Genomic DNA, 20,821 nt, shown 5'->3' on the forward strand with positions numbered 1-20,821 from the left:
AGAATCATTTAATCATAAACAAAACTTCCTGGCATTTTAAATACAAAGACTTTTGAAAATCCAAATATTATAGAGTATTGAATAGCATAATTTTCAGAATTCACATAAATACTCAGAACAGTGGTTGGTATGTAAAAGGCACTCAGAAAGTATTTGTACAATCAATGAATGTGAAGGTGGTGAACATCACCTTTGGTAATAAGTACCATTTTAAAAAATGCTTATAAGTGCATAGTTAGGTATTTATATTTATGGGTTCATGAGATATTTTGATATAGGCATGCAGTGCATAAGGATAAATGGAGTACCTATCACCTCAAGCATTATCTTGTGTGACAAACAATCCAGTTATACTTTTTTGGTTATTTTTATTTTATTTTATTTTATTTTATTTTATTTATTTTTTTCTTTTGAGACAGGATCTCACTCTCGCCCAGGCTGGAGTGCAGTGGAGCAATCTCAGCTCACTGCAACCCCCGCCTACCGGGTTCAAGAGATTCTCCTGCCTCATCCTCCCAAGTAGCTGGGATTATAAGCGTGTACCACCATGCCTGGCTAATTTTTGTATTTTTAGTGTAGACGGGGTTTTGCCATGTTGGCCAGGCTGGTCTCGAACTCCTGACCTCAGGTTATACACCTGCCTTGGCACCCGGCCTCTTTTAGTTTCTTTAAAATGTACAATTAAATTATTTTTTACTATAGTCACCCAAAACAAGTACCTTTGACATAAGATTTGATTCTGAATTTTACTCAAATGAATGTTAAGATCCCCAAGATAAGTTAAACTTTGGACTATCTCACCTGTTTAATCTGTACCTATGCATGACTTCCCACTGTGCTTGAGGATACCTGAATATCACTGAGTTTGTGTGATTGATCAGCCTTGAACTCAAGAGTAAATCCAAGTCTGCAGTCAGGACACCCCAATCCTCAAAATAATACCATCATTAGGATTTATTTAGTACTTTCTCCCAAATCAGTATATAATTTAAATTGCCAAAAGACTTACAATGTGGTATCAATTTATATTTAAATATGCTACATATAGCTTTTTAAAGCATCTTTGGTTCTCTGGAAACCATAGTCAGAATTTAAGGAAGTTATTGCGGCACGATTTTCTTGAAAAAGGCTATTGATTATTCTCTAATCTGACACCAACCTAAGTCATTAAAGGAATTTTAGTTACTGAAGATTGTGTATTCATGGACTCTTCACTTAGCTCACTGGCAGCAAAGGAGTTTTATTTAGGGGGTTTGAAAAAGGAAATGGGTACATTTTCAGCTATTCTGGGACGCACTGTCAGAATGTAAGCAGTTACAACTGATTCCACTAAATAAACATTTGTTTTCCAAAACAATGATGAACATTCAGCATCTGTTCATTTAATTGAAAATTCAAAGTTAAAATATTTTCTCTGCATGATTCTTTTTCCTTTTTCCCCCTAGTGTTTACTAAAGGACAAGTCACCACAGGACAGTACAGGATGCTTGCCAAAAGAGGTGGATATGTCTGGGTTGAAACTCAAGCAACTGTCATATATAACACCAAGAATTCTCAACCACAGTGCATTGTATGTGTGAATTACGTTGTGAGGTAAGTAAGTTTGAGAAATAAACATTTTTGGGGAACAAATAGTAATTCTTTTTGGATACTCTGTTCATTTATAGGAAGATAAGATAATAAATGTTAACTAAATTTTAATTCTTTTACATCGCTACCAAATTATTATTTTCTATACTCTGACCTAGGTTTCCTGTCCAGCTATTCCACAGTGATGCTGCTAAATACTGTCAGTAGTTGTCTATCCCCATACCTTCACTCCTATTTTTAAAAAGACCATGAAAAAAATACCAGATCCATTGATTGGTTTGGTCTAATTATACAGATATCGGCATATACTATCTCAAGACAGCTGTGTTCTTTTTGTAGGAAGAATCCTGGCCTAGATTTGTATCATAGCTCTACCACTCATAAGCTCCCTGACCTTGGGGAAGTCTCTTCATTTTTCTGAATTTCATCTATGTAGATAATCCTTCAGAAGGTTATAATGAAAATTAAATGAAATTCTATGAGATTAGGGAGGGGGGAGGGATAGCATTAGGAGATATACTTAATGTGAATGATGAGTTAATGGATGTAGCACACCAACATGGCACATGTATACATATGTAACAAACCTGCACGTTGTGCACATGCACCCTAGAACTTAAAGTATAATTTAAAAAAGAAATTCTATGAGATTAATAAGCTATATGATGTAATACATGGCTCTTGTATATTCATGAACTCTTCACTTAGCTCTTTGGCTTGTGAATATTATGTACATCAAAATTTAATTTTTCATTTGATCTATTTTACTAGACTCCTGCCCCATCTAGTCTACCTGTCCACATTATTACCACATTCTAGTCCATCTTGCCCATTACTACCAGACTAAGCTTTCTAGTGTGGATATGTCATCATCTTATTTTCCTTAGAATTTTAGCGATCTTTTTATCATTTCCAAGATAAACACTTGACTAGGTGTACAGCATCCTTGTTTACCATCATACTCACGCATTAGAGATTTAGCCTTCCCTTTAAAATCTAGGGTCACCCCTCTTAGGAAGACTTTGGGCAGTTTTTATTTTTGCTACTTCTGACACCATCCTTTAATGTTTTAATATTAGTGCCACAGAGTTCTTTTGTGACTTTACCATTATGTAAGAATCTTCCCCTTGGAATGTCTTTCTCTTCCTCACACCCCAGTCTGCCTAGCAAATGCCACTTGATCCCAAGTATCAGCTTGTTAGCTTCTCAGTGAAGCAAGCCTTCTCTATTTTAGCAGTTATCACAGTGTATTTTAATTGTTTACATATCTACTTTCACAATGGGTTATAAATTTCTTAAGGTCAAGGGTTGGCTATTTTAATCTTTGCATTATCAGTTCATTTCAGATAGTGAACATTTAATACGTTAATTAAAGGAATAATTTACATTTAAGCCAAACGTGAAGATAAACTATTGCTCATCATCCCTCTTCAGCCGTATCCTGTAGGTGGTATCACCTTATATTCTTACCACCAAAGAAAATACGGCCCCTCTCTTAGAAAGATCTTAATCATTTATCTGTGTATCTTTAGGACTATCCTTAGATCATGCCTCATATATTGATGCCAAAGAGTTCTTTTGTGCCAATTTCATAATGTGTGTCAGCACAACAATTCTGAAGATTTGTTGGTGTCTTTCATGTACTTGACTACAAATTGCCTTGCCATTACCACTCTTCTCAAAGGGTATCTGAAATTCTTTTTTTCTTTTTTTTTTTTTTTGAGATGGAGTCTCACTGTCGCCCAGGCTGGAGTGCAGTGGTGTGATCTTGGCTCACTCCATTTCCCGAGCTCAAGCGATTCTCATGCCTCAGCCTCCCAAGTAGCTGGGACTACAGGTGTGCACCACCACACCGGGCTAATTTTTTATATTTTTAGTAGAGACAGGGTTTTGCCATGTTGGCCAGGCTCTTGAACTCCCAGGCTCAAGCGATCCACCCACCTCAGCCTCCCAAAGTCCTGGGATTACAGGCATGAGCCACCACGCCCAGCTTGGATATCTGAAATTCTTAACTGAAATTAGTCAAATTATCTTGTACTGGGGATTTTTTTTTTTTAATTTCAACTTTTATTTTTGATTCAGGGGATACATGCATAGGTTTGTTACATGGGTATATCATGTGATGCTGAGGTTTGGGGTACAATTGATCCTGTCACCCAGGTAGTGAGCATAATACCCAACAGTTGTTCAACCCTTGCCCCTCTCCCCTAGTAGTGTCTATTGATGCCATCTTTATGTCCACAAGTAACCCAGTGTTTAGCTCCCACTTACAAGTGAGAACATGCAGCATTTGGTTTTCTGTTCCTGGGTTATCTCACTTAGGATAATGGTCTCTGGATGCATCCATGTTGCTGCAAAGGACATGATTTCATTCTTTTTTATGGTTGCATACTGTGAATTTTATTGGGTCTTTATTTTGTATTAGCATTTTAAAACCCTAAATGTGACACAGTACGCATGAGTGATCATGCATCTCAAGAAATCTTAAAATGTTCCTGTCCATAAAGCAGAATTTTTTAAGAGACCATTTCACAGTCTCCCTTCCCCTCACTGTATCAAGTGCTCATTTGTGAATTACCAATTTCTCTTGTTTTGACAGTGGTATTATTCAGCACGACTTGATTTTCTCCCTTCAACAAACAGAATGTGTCCTTAAACCGGTTGAATCTTCAGATATGAAAATGACTCAGCTATTCACCAAAGTTGAATCAGAAGATACAAGTAGCCTCTTTGACAAACTTAAGAAGGAACCTGATGCTTTAACTTTGCTGGCCCCAGCCGCTGGAGACACAATCATATCTTTAGATTTTGGCAGCAACGGTGAGTAGTTATTTTGTTAATCCCCTAAATTGTGTCTGTTGCTACAAGCCCCATTTCAACTAAACATTACTTTACGGGTTTTGTTGGTAATCATTTGGACATTACAAGCTAATATATGTTTATAGTTTTCTTAAATGTATTTGCTTAAATATTTTTGCCCCCGTAATTTCTTACCATTCTTGCTTTTTTATACTGTTGGAAATTGTGCTTCAAAGTGTCCTTAAGGTATTTCTTCTTCCCACATAAATTTTTCCTGGCTACTCTATTTCTGTATCCTGCTGTCAGATTTTCTCCACAGTTTAGCAGAGTTATATGGAAGTAGGCATTGTTGCATTAAAGGATAAAAAAGTAGTCATACTATAACATCAAGCATTGAAGATGAAAACTGCAATTTTAAAGTAGAGAACATTTTAATGTATAAAAAGGTTGGTATTGCCTTTTGTCTTTTATGCCATAGAGATTAAGAGGAGGTATCAATAGTGGATTGTAAAGATAACTCAGACTTATGGTTATACTATACTATTGTATGTAAACTTTCTGATGAAGGAAAATTTGGTGACATTTTGTTGTTTGATGAATTAGACAAACCTTTTGTGAAAAAGAACATAAATTTTTTATATGTGAAAATCCTTGTGGCCGGGCGCAGTGGCTCACGCCTGTAATCCCAGCACTTTGGGAGGCCGAGGCGGGTGGATCACTTGAGGTTAGGAGTTCGAGACCAGCCTGGCCACCATGGTGAAACCCCGTCTCTACCAAAAATACAAAAGTTAGCTGGGCGTGGTGGTGTGCGCCTGTAATCCCAGCTACTTGGGAGGCTGAGGCAGGGGAATTGCTTGAACCTGGGAGGCAGAGGTTGCAGTGAGCCAAGATTGCGCCATTGCACTCCAGCCTGGGCAACAGAGCAAGACTCTGTCTTGGGTTAAAAAAAAAAAAATCCTTCTATACTTTAGATTGACTCATATTTTTTCCCCACAGACACAGAAACTGATGACCAGCAACTTGAGGAAGTACCATTATATAATGATGTAATGCTCCCCTCACCCAACGAAAAATTACAGAATATAAATTTGGCAATGTCTCCATTACCCACCGCTGAAACGCCAAAGCCACTTCGAAGTAGTGCTGACCCTGCACTCAATCAAGAAGTTGCATTAAAATTAGAACCAAATCCAGAGTCACTGGAACTTTCTTTTACCATGCCCCAGATTCAGGATCAGACACCTAGTCCTTCCGATGGAAGCACTAGACAAAGTTCACCTGAGGTAGGTGTCATGATATAATCAGAAAGGGACAACTTTCAGATTTTAACATTCAAGAATGTATTTATAAGTTTGATTCAAACACTCATTTGAACCACAAATTACATTTGTGTGTGTGTTTGAATTTTAGCACTTTAAAATTATTGCAAGAGCTATTGCCTAACCTAGACCTGAGCACATGTTTTAGGCTCAAAGATAGTCAGGAACATGGGAAGAAACTAGCTTAATATAAACCAAAAAGTGGAACGTACATTGTTTCTCTATTATTTATATCAGTAGGACAAAAACATCTTGAATTTGGACATTTAAAGAGGATAGTACTAAGTGTGCTCAAGGTAGCTACAGCCTATACCTGTTACCCCTTTTAGTTTGTTTTATTGTGTTTTGTTTTGTTTTGAGAAAGAGTCTCACTATCACCCAGGCTGGAGTGCAGTGGTACAATCACAGCCTCAACCTCCCAGGCTCAAATGATTCTCCCACCTCAGCCTCCCAAGTAGCTGGGACTACAGGCCTGCAACACCATGCCTGGCTAATTTTTTAACCTTTTTGTGTGTGTGTGTGTGGAGTTGGGGTTCTCACTATGTTGCTCAGGCTGGTTTTAAACTCCTGGGCTCAAGCGATCCTCCTGCCTTGGCCTCCCAAAGTACTAGGATTACAGGCGTGAGCTACCATGCCTGGCCCATTACCCCTTTGAGTTGGAGAACTGTCTGGTAATAGACCCTGGTAAGCAATAGACTTACCAGGGTTTAAATGGGAAAGGACCTTATAAATTCTTTGCCCAATTTAGTCTAATTTCCATCACTATTTTGAAATTTTGGGTAAGTATAATATGAAAATAACAAGTGTTACATAAAATAAATACTTAGTAACTGGTCTTTTTTATTCTGGATCTGTCTTGATATTAATTGTCCTATGAACACAAAAATAATCTTTAAAGGCTAGGCTGGCCAAGACTTAGAGATATCACACAGGGCTCTATTTCTAAATCTAGAATGATTCCATTTTAGGGCTTCCTACATCTAAAAATATGCTCAGGAGTAGGGCAACTTAGATCTGAACATTATAACTTGATAAATGAGGCATAAATAAGCTTTAATAAGTGGTAAATAATTCTACATTAGGTATTTGTTGAATAAAACTGACAAGCTAAGAGTAGGAGATTTGACATCTCACAGCCTTGTGTTGAATGAATATATATCCTATGCTCTGGTTGCTTAATTTACCCAGCACAAAAAAAAAATGTTTGATTCATCTTGGTTTTTATCTAACAAAAGTAAATCTAACAAAAACGTTAGAATGAGGAAAGCAAAATTTCTTGTTTAGAATACACAGCTATAGTTTTTTTGTTAAAATTCTTGCCCAGAACTCTTAAAATAATAATAATGTACATTCATTCAGGTATATGCAGGTAAAATAACTTAAGTTTCTACTCCCACCCCCGACAGTAACAGTGAGATTTTTAGGTAGCTCAGTCACCACAGGAGTGTGCCTTCTCAGTTCAAAGGTAAATTCCAGTGAATGTAGCATCTAGTTAATTGGTCAATTAGGTACCATTGTGGGATGTGAATTACCAAATAGGTTTTATTCTTTAGAATAAGGTGTTTCTTTTCATCTCAATTTTGTAAATGATGTTATATTACATAGTCAGAAATATATATATTGGCAAAATTAGTTACCAGTATAAGCTTCAAAATGTCACTATTTTCACAAATTTTTTTTTTTTTTTTTTTTTTTTGAGATGGAGTCTCACTCTGTCGCCAGGCTGGAGTGCAGTGGCACGATCTTGGCTCACTGCAACCTCTGCCTCCCAGGTTCAAGTGATTCTCCTGCCTCAGCCTCCTGAGTAGCTGGGATTACAGGCGTATGCCACCATGCCTAGCTAATTTTTGTATTTTTAGTAGAGACGAGGTTTCACCATGTTGGCCAGGATGGTCTCGATCTCTTGACCTCATGATCCCTCCACCTTGGCTTCCCAAAGTGCTGGGATTACAGGCGTGAGCCACTGAGCCCGGCCTAGTTAAATAAAATTTGATAAACACGATGGACTTGGTTGTGTGTTTTCTGGTTTTTCTGAGATCTAGTTTGAAAATTCTGACAACTAGCAAAGTATATGGAAGCTTCTTCAGGAAATAGTAAACATATTTCTTTTTACAGCCTAATAGTCCCAGTGAATATTGTTTTTATGTGGATAGTGATATGGTCAATGAATTCAAGTTGGAATTGGTAGAAAAACTTTTTGCTGAAGACACAGAAGCAAAGAACCCATTTTCTACTCAGGTATATGAACTTATTTGTTTTATATTAAATTTCATTAATTTTTAGTCTGAAGTGACTTTGAGTTTCACTTGTTTTTTATTTATAAGGTGTGGCCATTGTAAAAACTCATGTATTTGCTGTTTTAAAGGACACAGATTTAGACTTGGAGATGTTAGCTCCCTATATCCCAATGGATGATGACTTCCAGTTACGTTCCTTCGATCAGTTGTCACCATTAGAAAGCAGTTCCGCAAGCCCTGAAAGCGCAAGTCCTCAAAGCACAGTTACAGTATTCCAGCAGACTCAAATACAAGAACCTACTGCTAATGCCACCACTACCACTGCCACCACTGATGAATTAAAAACAGTGACAAAAGACCGTATGGAAGACATTAAAATATTGATTGCATCTCCATCTCCTACCCACATACATAAAGAAACTACTAGTGCCACATCATCACCATATAGAGATACTCAAAGTCGGACAGCCTCACCAAACAGAGCAGGAAAAGGAGTCATAGAACAGACAGAAAAATCTCATCCAAGAAGCCCTAACGTGTTATCTGTCGCTTTGAGTCAAAGGTATTTATATGTAACATTCAAGTTATAGTTTTTATTATTTTTGAGATAAATGTATGTGATAGTACATGATTTTTAAACTTACAGCAAACTTTCTGATATATATGCCCTAACGCAAATTCGTGAGAACTCAAAAAACTTTCTAAATTAACCTCATATATTTTTTCTTTTTCTTTCTTTTTTTTGAGACAGAGTCTCGCTTTGTCGCCCAGGCTGGAGTGCAATGGCATGGCACAATCTCAGCTCACGGCAACCTCCGCCTCCTGGGTGCAAGAGATTCTCCTGCCTCAGCCTCCCGAGTAGCTGGGATTACAGGCATGCACCACCACGCCCGGCTGATTTTTTTGGTATTTTTCATAGAGACAGGGTTTCTCCACGTTGGTCAGGCTGGTCTCAAACTCCCGACTTCAGGTGATCCGCCTGCCTCGGCCTCCGAAAGAGCTGGGATTACAGGTGTGAGCCACCATGCCCGCTCCTATTTTTTCTAAAATAATTATAAATTCTAAAATTACCTATCTAAATGGAGGAGGGTCTTCTGACACCTTTAAAATAAAATCCAGCTCAGTACTGTAAATGTGTTTACAGAACTTGTTTAAAGTTCTTACAGTTGTTTAAATCAGACTAGTTAACTACCCTCGCTACTTAGATGCTTCCATTTCTTAGAGCTCTTTTTTAAGCTTATCTGAAGAAAAGCTCTTCCAATTTAAGGGTTATTTCCAATTGCACATTCCAAATTGAGCCTTCCATCTTCAGCATTCAATATAGATATTTACAGGCCCCTCTTTTAAAATTTTATTATAGTTAACTTGTATTAAAGTTGCTTTTATTTTTCATTACGTATTTGTAGAACATTAGCTATATATATTGCAGGCTACATAGGTTTTCAAACTGTACAACAGGAATCTAAGCATGAATTATTACTTCTATGGAGCTAGTTCAAACAAACATATGGACATGACCCAATTTTTAAGTTATACTTTCTGTATATAATTTGTAAGGGGATTTCACATATTTTAAGTTTGAGGGTATAGCTAGAAGAAATTAAGTTTTATCTAATAAGTGTGTGGAAGAGGGAAATGATTCCTTCTCTACTATGTCTAGACTAAGCCAGATATCAATAGCAATAGGAAAGAACCACTGTCGTAGCCAGAACACATAGCTTTTTTCCCTGCCTAACATTCCCACCTTGACCTAGAGTGCTGGGAGAGGTCTTTTCCGTAAGCTTGGAAAAGACATTGGGGCTTTAGATGAACTCAGAAGTACTTTACGTTACTTTATTTACTGTGTCACTTACTCACTTTTGACTCTGAGCTCCACGAGGGCAATCACAGTGTCTTGGGCATTTTAGTGATACTAATACTTAGCTCATGACCTAATGTGTAGTACTTCCTCAATAAATGGTTGTTGAGGCAGGGCGCAGTGGCTCATGCCTGTAATCTCAGCACTTTGGGAGGCTGAAGCGGGTGGATCACCTGAGGCCAAGAGTTTCAGACCAGCCTGGCCAACATGGTGAAACCCGGTCTACTAAAAATGCAAAAATTAGCTGGGCGTGGTGGCACGTGCCTGTAATCCCAGCTACTTTGGGAGGTTGAGGCAGGAGAATTGCTTGAACCCTGGAGGTGGAGGCTGCAGTGAGCCGAGATCGTACCATTGCACTCCAGCCTGGATGAGAAGAGTGAAACTCGGTTTCAAAAAAAAAAAAAAAGGTTGTTGGACTGACAGATGCATGAATACAGTAATAAAAATGACAATCACTTATAAGTTACAGTTTACTATCAGCTACAGAGGATGGGATATCCAGTTTTCTGAACAACTGTTCTCTTGTACTTGTCAAAGCCAAAGTGTAACAACACATCAAGTCACTTTAGCAATTTTTTTTTGAGACGGAGTTTTGCTCTTGTTGCCCAGGCTGGAGTGCAATGGCGTGATCTCGGATCTCGGCTCACCGCAACTGCCGCCTCGCTGGTTCAAGCAAATCTCGTGCCTCAGCCTCCCGAGTAGCTGGGATTACAGGCATGCACCACCACACCCAGCTAATTTTGTATTTTTAGTAGAGACAGTGTTTCTCCAGGTTGATCAGGCTGGTCTCAAACTCCCGACCTCAGGTGATCCACCTGCCTCAGCCTCCCAAAGTGCTGGGATGACAGTTGTGAGCCACTGTGCCCAGCTAGCAACTGTTTTTAAACATTAGTTCCAATGTAGTGTACACTGAAAACTTTTATGAAAGGAATTTCAAAAATTAAGATAAACCATTAAAAACGTAATTACTAAGTACTACTACTACTACAATGATATTTACATAATGGACTGAGTTACATTTCATAAAGACAATATATCTATATAAGAATTTTTAAACTTCCCTGTCTATATAATAGAAGTTTTAGAGAAATTTTTTAAAAACCAAAGAAAACTGCAAAATAAGATCACTTACCTATTTGGCATTCTCAACTATCTGGAACAGCAAGGAGCCATGATTATGCATTTGGTTTGTGGGGTGTCTTGAAAAGTCAAAATAATGTAACAAAGCTGATGTACTTTACTCATTAGAACAATTCTTCACAATTTAATATTACTTTTAGATATACATAGTTCATGTTTGATAACCAGATCAATACTGAGTGAAAAATAGCATAGTGGGAAGAGCAGGGGAGGGGAGGGAGGGATCTGGAGAACTAGAGTGTACTTCCATATCGCAACTAGTGAGCAGTAGGACTTTGAGAAAGTTACCCAATAGGCCTCAGGGTTCTAATTTATAAAATGGGTATGATATGCCTGCCTTATCTATCTTGGGAACTTAAGTAAGGTTAAAATGAACTAATGAACTTGAAATGTTTTATAAACTGAAAATGCTATACGAATGTGAGATTGATCTTGTATTTCAATAGTCCCAACAATATCACTGCATTGTTATATTAGGTGGAATAAAAGGACAATATTTAACTGTTTTGACTCTACAATAGTGTCAATTTAGTTGTGTTCAGCTCTATTTTATAAAATAGGGATACGCATACTGTAGAAAATTTTCTGTTAAATTAAGCTTTGACGGCCAGGTGCTCACGCCTGTAATCCCAGCACTTTGGGAGGCCAAGGTGGGCAGATCACTTGCGCTCAGGAGTTTGAGACCAGCCTGAGCAACATGGTGAAATCCCGTCTCTACAAAAATATGTATATATAAATTAGCCATAATCCCAGCTACTTGAGAGGCTGAGGTGGGAGGATCACTTGATTCCAGAGGCAGGGCTTGGTTGCAGTAAGCAGAGATCATGTCTCTGCACTCCAGCCTGGCTGACAGAGTAAGACTGTGTTTCACCAAAAAAAAAAAAAAAAAAAATTAAGCTTTTACTTTTAAGATGATAAACTTTAGTGATCAGGAAAGTTATCTTATGTATATTATATTCCTTAATATTGGAGAACTAAGGAATTATGTATTTTCTTTAAAAGCGCTCACTGGATTTTTTTTTTAAAAAAGCTATATTTTCATTGAGAATTTTTTTCTTTTCAGAACTACAGTTCCTGAGGAAGAACTAAATCCAAAGATACTAGCTTTGCAGAATGCTCAGAGAAAGCGAAAAATGGAACATGATGGTTCACTTTTTCAAGCAGTAGGAATTGTAAGTATGAGTAGTAGGTTTTGCTTTTCTAGCTAATGTGCTATTTCGTGTGTGTGTGTGTGTTTCCACGTTTCTTCCAAATAGTAAAGTTATATTTTCAGAAGTTATACATTGGGTTTTTTTACTCTGTATGCACTGGTTTTTAAAAATACAAATGTTTAATAAATACATTCTTGGTATAAAAATTCCAAACAATTCCAGTGTATTTTGAGTTAAAAAGTGAAGTTCTCCCCTTACTCCACCCTGAATATCACCACCAATGGCATTCTCTTCCCTTTAAGTTACTTTGCCTTATTAAAAGAACTGCTATTGGCCAGGCACAGTGCCTCACGCCTGTAATCCCAGCACTTTGGGAGGCCAAGATGAGGATCACTTGAGGTCAGGAGTTCGAGACCAGCCTGGCCAACTTGGTGAAACCCTGTCTCTACTAAAAATACAAAAATTAGCCAGGCGTGGTGGTGCACAACTATAATCCCAGCCACTCTGGAGGCTGAGGCAGGAGAATAGCTTGAACCCAGGAGGTGGAGGTTGCAATGAGCTGAGATCAGGCCACTGCACTCCAGCCTGGGTAAGAGAGTGAGAGTCCATCTCAAATTTAAAAAAGAACTGCTATGTTTTGGGGTAAGTCAATGGTGGTATAATACATTCTGATATTTTCAAACTAAATTAACTGGAAAGTATTTATAGACAGAATGGTCATAATGGATGACAAATAACTTAAGAAAGAATTCAAAATAATTTAGGGTAGTATTTAAGAAACTGCCTATAATGTTATTAAATTTAAACCAATTTCAAGGTTTTTGGTTGTTTAAAAAAAAAATTCAACAAACTAAACTTGAAATAACTTTACTGTTTATAGGGAACATTATTACAGCAGCCAGACGATCATGCAGCTACTACATCACTTTCTTGGAAACGTGTAAAAGGATGCAAATCTAGTGAACAGAATGGAATGGAGCAAAAGACAATTATTTTAATACCCTCTGGTTAGTTTATTCTTTTTGACCTTGAACATCACAAAGACAAAATACATGAAACATTTTTATTTAGGAGCTTTAATCTAAGTGAGAATGACTTTGGTTCCTTAGCAAGATTAAAAAGTAAAGTTGTGGCTGGGCGCGGTGGCTCACACCTGTAATCCCAGCACTTTGGGAGGCCGAGGCAGCCAGATCATCTGAGGTCAGGAGTTGGAGACCAGCCTGGCCACCATGGTGAAACCCCGTCTCTACTAAAAATACAAAAATTAGCTGGGCGTGGTGGCGGGCGCCTGTAATCCCAGCTACTTGGGAGGCTGAGGCATGAGAATTGCTTGAACCCGGAAGGCAGAGGTTGCAGTGAGCCAAGATGGCACCACTGCACTCCAGCCTGGGCGACAAGGGTGAGACTCTGCCTCAAAAAAAAAAAAAAAAAAAAAAAAGTAAAGTTGTATTTCATGTAATGGTCTTAATACAGAGATTAACATTTCAAGGTGGAGCTTTTCATTTTTAGTAATTTTCTTTGATTTCTCTATGTCCATGTGCTGTCAATATTGATAGAAGCTGAAATTTGTGAACTTTTATGACTACTTTTCTTTTTTTTTTTTTTTTTTGAGACAGGGTCTCGCTCTGTTGCCCAGGCCTGGAGTGCAGTGGCATGATCATAGCTCACTGCAGTCTCAAACTCCTGTGCTCAAGCTCAAGCAATCATCCTACCTCAGCCTCCTGAGTAGCTCGCACTACAGACATGCCTCACCACACCCGGCTGCTTTTTGTAGAGATGGGGTCTCACTATGTTGCCTAGGCTGGTTTCAAACTCCTGGCCTCAAGTGATCCTCCTGCCTCAGCCTGTGCTAGGATTACAGGCATCAGCTTTGATGCCCACCATATTTATGCCTTTTTCCAAATTGTTATTTCTTTGTGCCTTTATTGTATCCTGTAAACATTTCTGACACAGCAACAGTATCACTGGATTATACTTACTTTTTAACATAGTTGTGGTTTTGCCAGGTAAACTAAAAACCCTTCCAGAAATTTGCTTTATTTTCTATGATACCTAACACATTGTGGGTGTTTAATAAATATTCATTGACTAGATGAATGTATACTTAGGTATCTCTTGTTTTTCAGATTTAGCATGTAGACTGCTGGGGCAATCAATGGATGAAAGTGGATTACCACAGCTGACCAGTTATGATTGTGAAGTTAATGCTCCTATACAAGGCAGCAGAAACCTACTGCAGGGTGAAGAATTACTCAGAGCTTTGGATCAAGTTAACTGAGCTTTTTCATAATTTCATTCCTTTTTTTGGACACTGGTGGCTCATTACCTAAAGCAGTCTATTTATATTTTCTACATCTAATTTTAGAAGCCTGGCTACAATACTGCACAAACTTGGTTAGTTCAATTTTGATCCCCTTTCTACTTAATTTACATTAATGCTCTTTTTTAGTATGTTCTTTAATGCTGGATCACAGACAGCTCATTTTCTCAGTTTTTTGGTATTTAAACCATTGCATTGCAGTAGCATCATTTTTAAAAATGCACCTTTTTATTTATTTATTTTTGGCTAGGGAGTTTATCCCTTTTTCGAATTATTTTTAAGAAGATGCCAATATAATTTTTGTAAGAAGGCAGTAACCTTTCATCATGATCATAGGCAGTTGAAAAATTTTTACACCTTTTTTTTCACATTTTACATAAATAATAATGCTTTGCCAGCAGTACGTGGTAGCCACAATTGCACAATATATTTTCTTAAAAAATACCAGCAGTTACTCATGGAATATATTCTGCGTTTATAAAACTAGTTTTTAAGAAGAAATTTTTTTTGGCCTATGAAATTGTTAAACCTGGAACATGACATTGTTAATCATATAATAATGATTCTTAAATGCTGTATGGTTTATTATTTAAATGGGTAAAGCCATTTACATAATATAGAAAGATATGCATATATCTAGAAGGTATGTGGCATTTATTTGGATAAAATTCTCAATTCAGAGAAATCATCTGATGTTTCTATAGTCACTTTGCCAGCTCAAAAGAAAACAATACCCTATGTAGTTGTGGAAGTTTATGCTAATATTGTGTAACTGATATTAAACCTAAATGTTCTGCCTACCCTGTTGGTATAAAGATATTTTGAGCAGACTGTAAACAAGAAAAAAAAACTCATGCATTCTTAGCAAAATTGCCTAGTATGTTAATTTGCTCAAAATACAATGTTTGATTTTATGCACTTTGTCGCTATTAACATCCTTTTTTTCATGTAGATTTCAATAATTGAGTAATTTTAGAAGCATTATTTTAGGAATATATAGTTGTCACAGTAAATATCTTGTTTTTTCTATGTACATTGTACAAATTTTTCATTCCTTTTGCTCTTTGTGGTTGGATCTAACACTAACTGTATTGTTTTGTTACATCAAATAAACATCTTCTGTGGACCAGGCCCCTTTGATCAGCTTTTATGTTCAAATATTAATAATATTTGCTTCAACACCTCCAACTCATAAAATTGTTTACCAACAATTTAAGCACTTATGAAAATTACATGGTACTGGTTATTTCTACATTTATCTTAGTGCCATCACCTTAATGTATGTTGAGTCCCTAAATGTCATGTTAAATAATAACAACCATAATATCCCATTGAAAAGAGTATGTTGTTAGAAAAGAAACATCATTTTTAAGTTTCTGAGCGTATTAAAATGCTCAAACACAAAATATTAGTATTTTTAAAATATGAATGGGATGAGTGAAGCAGTTCTCAGCATTATAGTCACATAATGTTACAAAGGCTAGAGCTTCTCTGAAGATTTCTAATCTATTCCCATTAACAGATTAATAAATTTAGACTTCAAATGAATAATTTGCCCAAGCTTTAAAAGTAATAGATGGCAGACCAAAAATGTAAGCTTAATTTTCCTGACTCTAAAGTCAAACTTAGAACAAATTTGGTTTGTTTTTGTTTTAATGATACTGTGTTTTAAAACAAAGTAGCTTTATCCTTTTTCTCCTGTATTTTTCTTTTACAAAATAGCTGTATTTCTTTTATACTGATAATCTCATTTTTAAAAATCAGACAGTGTAGAAAGATATTTTTTAAAACCGAAAAATCACTATGAATCCCTGCACCTACAGGTACAGAAAATTATTTTTATCAACAAATTATGTAGGAAGTGCCAGAGCCTTAGGTCCTGTACCCTGAGGTATATATACTGAACAAAAGGAACTGAGCCACAGATCTCTTAGGTAGCTGTTTTTATCTTACAATGGAGGACAGTGATTACAATTATATGAAAATTTTGGAACAAAAGTTAATACTAAGATTCAGTGCAAAATTTGGCGGGGGGGAGGCGGGGCACAGGTATACTTAAGCACAAACACTGTGACCCAAAGTGCTTCAACATTTAGTTACAGATAGTAGTATACTAGAAGTGGTATTTTAGAATAAAGTGGTTGCTTAGTATTCACAGGTCACAAAACAAAAAATTATTCTTGTATAGCAAATTAGCTTCAGTTGAAAACTATTTGTAAAAGCAGATTATGTAATGACCAGGAGTTCAGGAAAATGATTTCTGAAAGCATTGAGAAGGGAAAGCCACGTTAAAGGACAGTACAGCTGGAAGGAAGCAAGTACTTACCCACTGCTCAGTCACTGAGACAACAAGCTCCTTGGAGTGCTTTAAGCTACAGAATAGCAGAACTGGCCCTTCCCAATTTTATGCACCGTCACAAATTTCTTCATAATGGTTTTGTCCAAGGCTTATAACCCAACCCTGGCAACTATAATCCTAGAATAGTTGTTCTCTCCTTAATATTCCTCTCCCCTCCTTACTTTATGAAACAGCTGTATTTCTTTTATACTCATAACCCAGAAAAATGAGAATGTATGTTCTGAGTATAAAAGAAATGTAGCTATTCCATAAAAATACAGGAGAAAAAGAATAAAGCTATTTTAATTTTTTTAATGCAGTATCATTAAAAACAAACCAAGTTTGTTCTAAGTTTGACTTTAGAGTCAGGAGACTTAAGCTTACATTTCTGGTCTGCCATCTTTTACTTTCAGAGCTTGGGTAAATCTTCATTTGAGATCTAAATGCTATATATATTTCATTCATAGCAGTACCAGATAAGGGAGGAGTATATCTATACAGTATATAGTCTTGAAGAAGTGATCTAAGGCTCGGAGCTTTTGAGGTGGCCATGAGTGACTCCAAAGTCCATGGAGCTAACCACCCTGCAGTGCTAGCCAATCCAGTTGAACATACCCCTTTCTCCATTGTTAACTGTTTGTTTAAATAGCAAACAGAAGGCGGCAATGGAGGTGTGGAAAACTGAGGATCCGATGTCACTTGAAAGTAATGAGATCACATAACACATTGAGGGAATGTCCTAAGAGGAGTGGCAGGGCATAAATAGAAATGAATAAAAGTGTTTTCAAGTGCCATTTAGTGGGTTCTGAATTTGAACTAGAGATTGAGACCTCCAGTTATGGAGACATTAACTCAAATTAACAAGGTAGTGAATGGTAAAGCACCAACTATAAAAGACTGTATCAATGTATGGTATTTTTTCCCAGAGCTGTTTTGACTTAATGGCATAATAGATATGTTTAAGTTTTTATAACCTCACGATTATCATTCCAAATCTTATTTTCCTCCTAGAAGCCTCGTACAGAAAAGATGAACTTAAAATTACTCGCTTTGTAGAAACTTAAAGTTCAAAATGTTTAAGTAGCAATACCTAAAACAAGTTGCAGAGTAAAGAATCCTCTTTTTTCTTTTTTTCAACATTAAGATTTGGTTAAATAAAGCCTCTGCAAACGTGTTGCCAGCTGGAACCAACAAAAATGTAAAGAAAAAAACTTTTACTTTTTTTTTTAAGTTTTCCACTAACCACTTTGCTCATATTTCGTTCCTTTAAATAGAGATGAACCTGTCGTCCCAGATTATTTTACAGAGAAATAGTGAAATTAGTGGAATTCGATACAAAAATAGTCTCCCTGTAGGATAAAAGTTATACTTTACCATAAACCTTCCTATGAACGCCTTCTGGAGCTTTGATGTGTTCACACCTTTCAGAGGTTTGGACATAATTTTTATTCTTACCTGTAGTGGATAGTTTTTCCAAGACGCTGCCCAGACACCCGATCTCCGTGTACTATTGAATTTCGTTTATTCCCTTGTCTTGGCTCCATTCTGGGACGGAGAGGAAAGACAGGTGCCTGAGAGCGGCAGCGGTCAGAGCCCCGCGGGGAGAATACCAAGCATGCGGAAGGTACCCGGCACCCTTCTGTTCCTGGTGTGGCTGGCGCTACATGATGAGGATGCGAAACCCAAGCCAACCCGAGAAACTTCCCGAGCCCCGCCCGGCGCGCGGCAGGCCACGCCTCAGTACGTGCTCGGGCGCAGCACCGCAGTCTCAGGCCCCGCCCGCGGCCCCGGCCGTGGGCTCCAGGGCTCCAGGGCTCCAGCCGCGCAAGGCGGCTTTCGTGTACGCTGTGGGGTGGCTGCTGCCCGCTCCGCGTACGTGTGGGAGCGCATGCGGGAGGCCCTGGCCGCTCCTGGCCTGCGAACGGGCGGCGCCAGGCGTGGGGGGTCAGCCCTGGGCTTTGTCTTCTGGGACTTGTCAAAGTCGGAAGCCTAGTGCTTCCCCAAACTTTGTTTTTTAGATGGGGGGGGGCGTGGGCGAATAGGACTTGATGTATTGCGGAAGAGCTGTCTCCCGAAATTCCCAAGCAAATGCTTTGGGGTATGAAGCTTTTTCTTTGTAGAACAGAAAAAGTTGAGTTCTAACAGATTGGATAGTGGTTAGTTATATAATACTTCTTTTAAAAAAATTAGACATCTAATCTAATCAAAAATAGAGGAGTTCTATGTTTATTTAAATATATTCCTCTTAAGGCACTCAAAGAGTTCGTTTATTTTAAATAAAGCACGTTGATATATGCCTAGTTAAGGATCTCGAAACTTTAGCTATCCCACTTGGTGCCGTTTTTATTTTGGTGGTTTTGTGGGGGGTGGTTTTTTGGGCTTTTTACTTTTTTGATTTTATTGTATGCCAGCTATTGAGAATCCTTTGGGAGAAGATAATCTTGTTGGACAGAAGGGAGATGAGTGTATAGAGTACGGAAAAAGCTTGGAGCCTTAATCTCTGTAATAATTGGTATGTTCAGATTGCACAATGTATTATAAAGTACAAAGCCAGGTATTTAGAATAAATAACTTCGCCTCTGCATATCCACAGCTCACTACATTTTACATTTTATTTTCATTTGTTTCCTTCAGGAAAATTCATTGTTTGTGGTTTCCTCAAATAGCATTTTATAGAAAGCAAAGGTACACTTTTCAAAAGTAGTTGAGGTGTTTTAGATACTTTTTTACTAATAAAAACTGATCTGTAGCCTCACTTATCATATGTGTGTGTGTTCGTGTCTAATCAGGGAGGTGCCCTTTAATGAGAGTGCCATAATTCTTTTGGTCCTACGGATGCATAATCATTATAGATGGAAAATTTTCCATAGAAGAGAGCAGGCTGGTGGGGCTGTAATATTTATCACAAAGGGTCATGCTTTTTACAAAGTAGAGAAACACTGTGTAAAGCCAGACAAGTAGATTAGGATTCTGTGAAGTAAAATCTAATTTTAAAGATCTTTGAAATATTAACATTAAAAACCCTATTTTATGTAGAGATCCTTTCCAAATATGACTGGATAATATTATTTGCTCTTTGAAATGGATTTTTAAAAACAGTTCTACATACAACTGCTATGACAAAATCTTTCATAGGCGTACAGAAACAAGCTGGACAGAAGTCATAAACTGTTGCCTGACTCCCTAATCTGCTGGTAGAATATTAAAGCAAAAACCTAAAGAAAGTGAGCTACAAATACGGAAAATTAGAAAGGAGCCAATACAGCCTGGGAGGTACTTTGCATCAGCCTTTGCCTCTTACTTAGAGTTTTCCCAACTGCAAATATTTGTCACTCCTGTGAATTTCCTTATCACTTCCTCTTTAGCTTTCTCACTTCTCTTTTTTTTAACCTTATAATTTTTGCATGTCTTATCCCTCGTACTAAACTCTTAGTTTCTTCAGAGCATGGTTCCCATCTGACTCATCTTTGATCCGTCCTAAAGCCTTCCAGTCTGCATGCGCAAAAACAACTCACACATGATCCAAGGTGGAGAGGATTTCAGGTGTGTCAGAGACTAGAGAAGAATTATGATCAGAGGAACAAAGTGGGGAACAGAACCATTTTCTAGCTCTTCCAGGGAGATCCATTCAATCAATGAGTAGTGTTGAGTGAATACAAGATATTATTCTAAGACCTCTAGGTGATATAAATATTCTAGAATATGGTGCCTGCTATCAAGGGTGCAGTTAATTCCCATTCTGTGAGGTATTCACAAATTCAACTGTACTTGTGCAAACACAGTTGAAATCTAAATAGAATTTTTATTGGCCCTTTGAGATGTTCCAAGCCACCATTACCTTTCCTTTTCATGGACTGTCTCCAGCTTGATAATCTCCGTCTCCAGCCCAGGGTGCTCCCCGCAGGCGCCCCAAATTTCGCATGTCAAAAATTAACTCCTTATTTGTCTTCCAAATGGCTTCTCCTCTTGCATCTCCTGCTCAAGGAATGGCACCATTCAGTCTGAAACCAGAACCCTAGAGGTCACTTGTCACTACTCCCTTATCTACCATATATAGTCTGACACAGTC

At 37.7% G+C, this 20,821-nt stretch overlaps 1 protein-coding gene across 4 annotated transcripts in view; it reads left to right on the plus strand.

The window, feature by feature from the left end:
- The window catches only part of HIF1A (hypoxia inducible factor 1 subunit alpha), a 53,423-nt gene extending 37,878 nt beyond the window's left edge, over nt 1-15,545 (plus strand). For 2 of the 4 annotated variants that reach the window (XM_003831627.5, XM_008956978.4), the window contains exons 8-15: nt 1,446-1,593; nt 4,190-4,410; nt 5,386-5,672; nt 7,824-7,946; nt 8,074-8,507; nt 12,007-12,115; nt 12,975-13,101; nt 14,221-15,545. In XM_003831627.5, coding sequence (XP_003831675.1) covers nt 1,446-1,593; nt 4,190-4,410; nt 5,386-5,672; nt 7,824-7,946; nt 8,074-8,507; nt 12,007-12,115; nt 12,975-13,101; nt 14,221-14,372 — 1,601 coding nt within the window. In that variant the 3' untranslated portion in view covers nt 14,373-15,545. The remainder of the gene's footprint in view (nt 1-1,445; nt 1,594-4,189; nt 4,411-5,385; nt 5,673-7,823; nt 7,947-8,073; nt 8,508-12,006; nt 12,116-12,974; nt 13,102-14,220) is intronic. The other 2 variants (XM_034937653.3, XM_034937652.3) reach the window with 1 other exon arrangement.
- Nucleotides 15,546-20,821: the final 5,276 nt, after the last annotated feature.

The sequence above is a fragment of the Pan paniscus genome, chromosome 15 (assembly GCF_029289425.2).
Source record: "Pan paniscus chromosome 15, NHGRI_mPanPan1-v2.0_pri, whole genome shotgun sequence".
Taxonomy (NCBI): domain Eukaryota; kingdom Metazoa; phylum Chordata; class Mammalia; order Primates; family Hominidae; genus Pan; species Pan paniscus.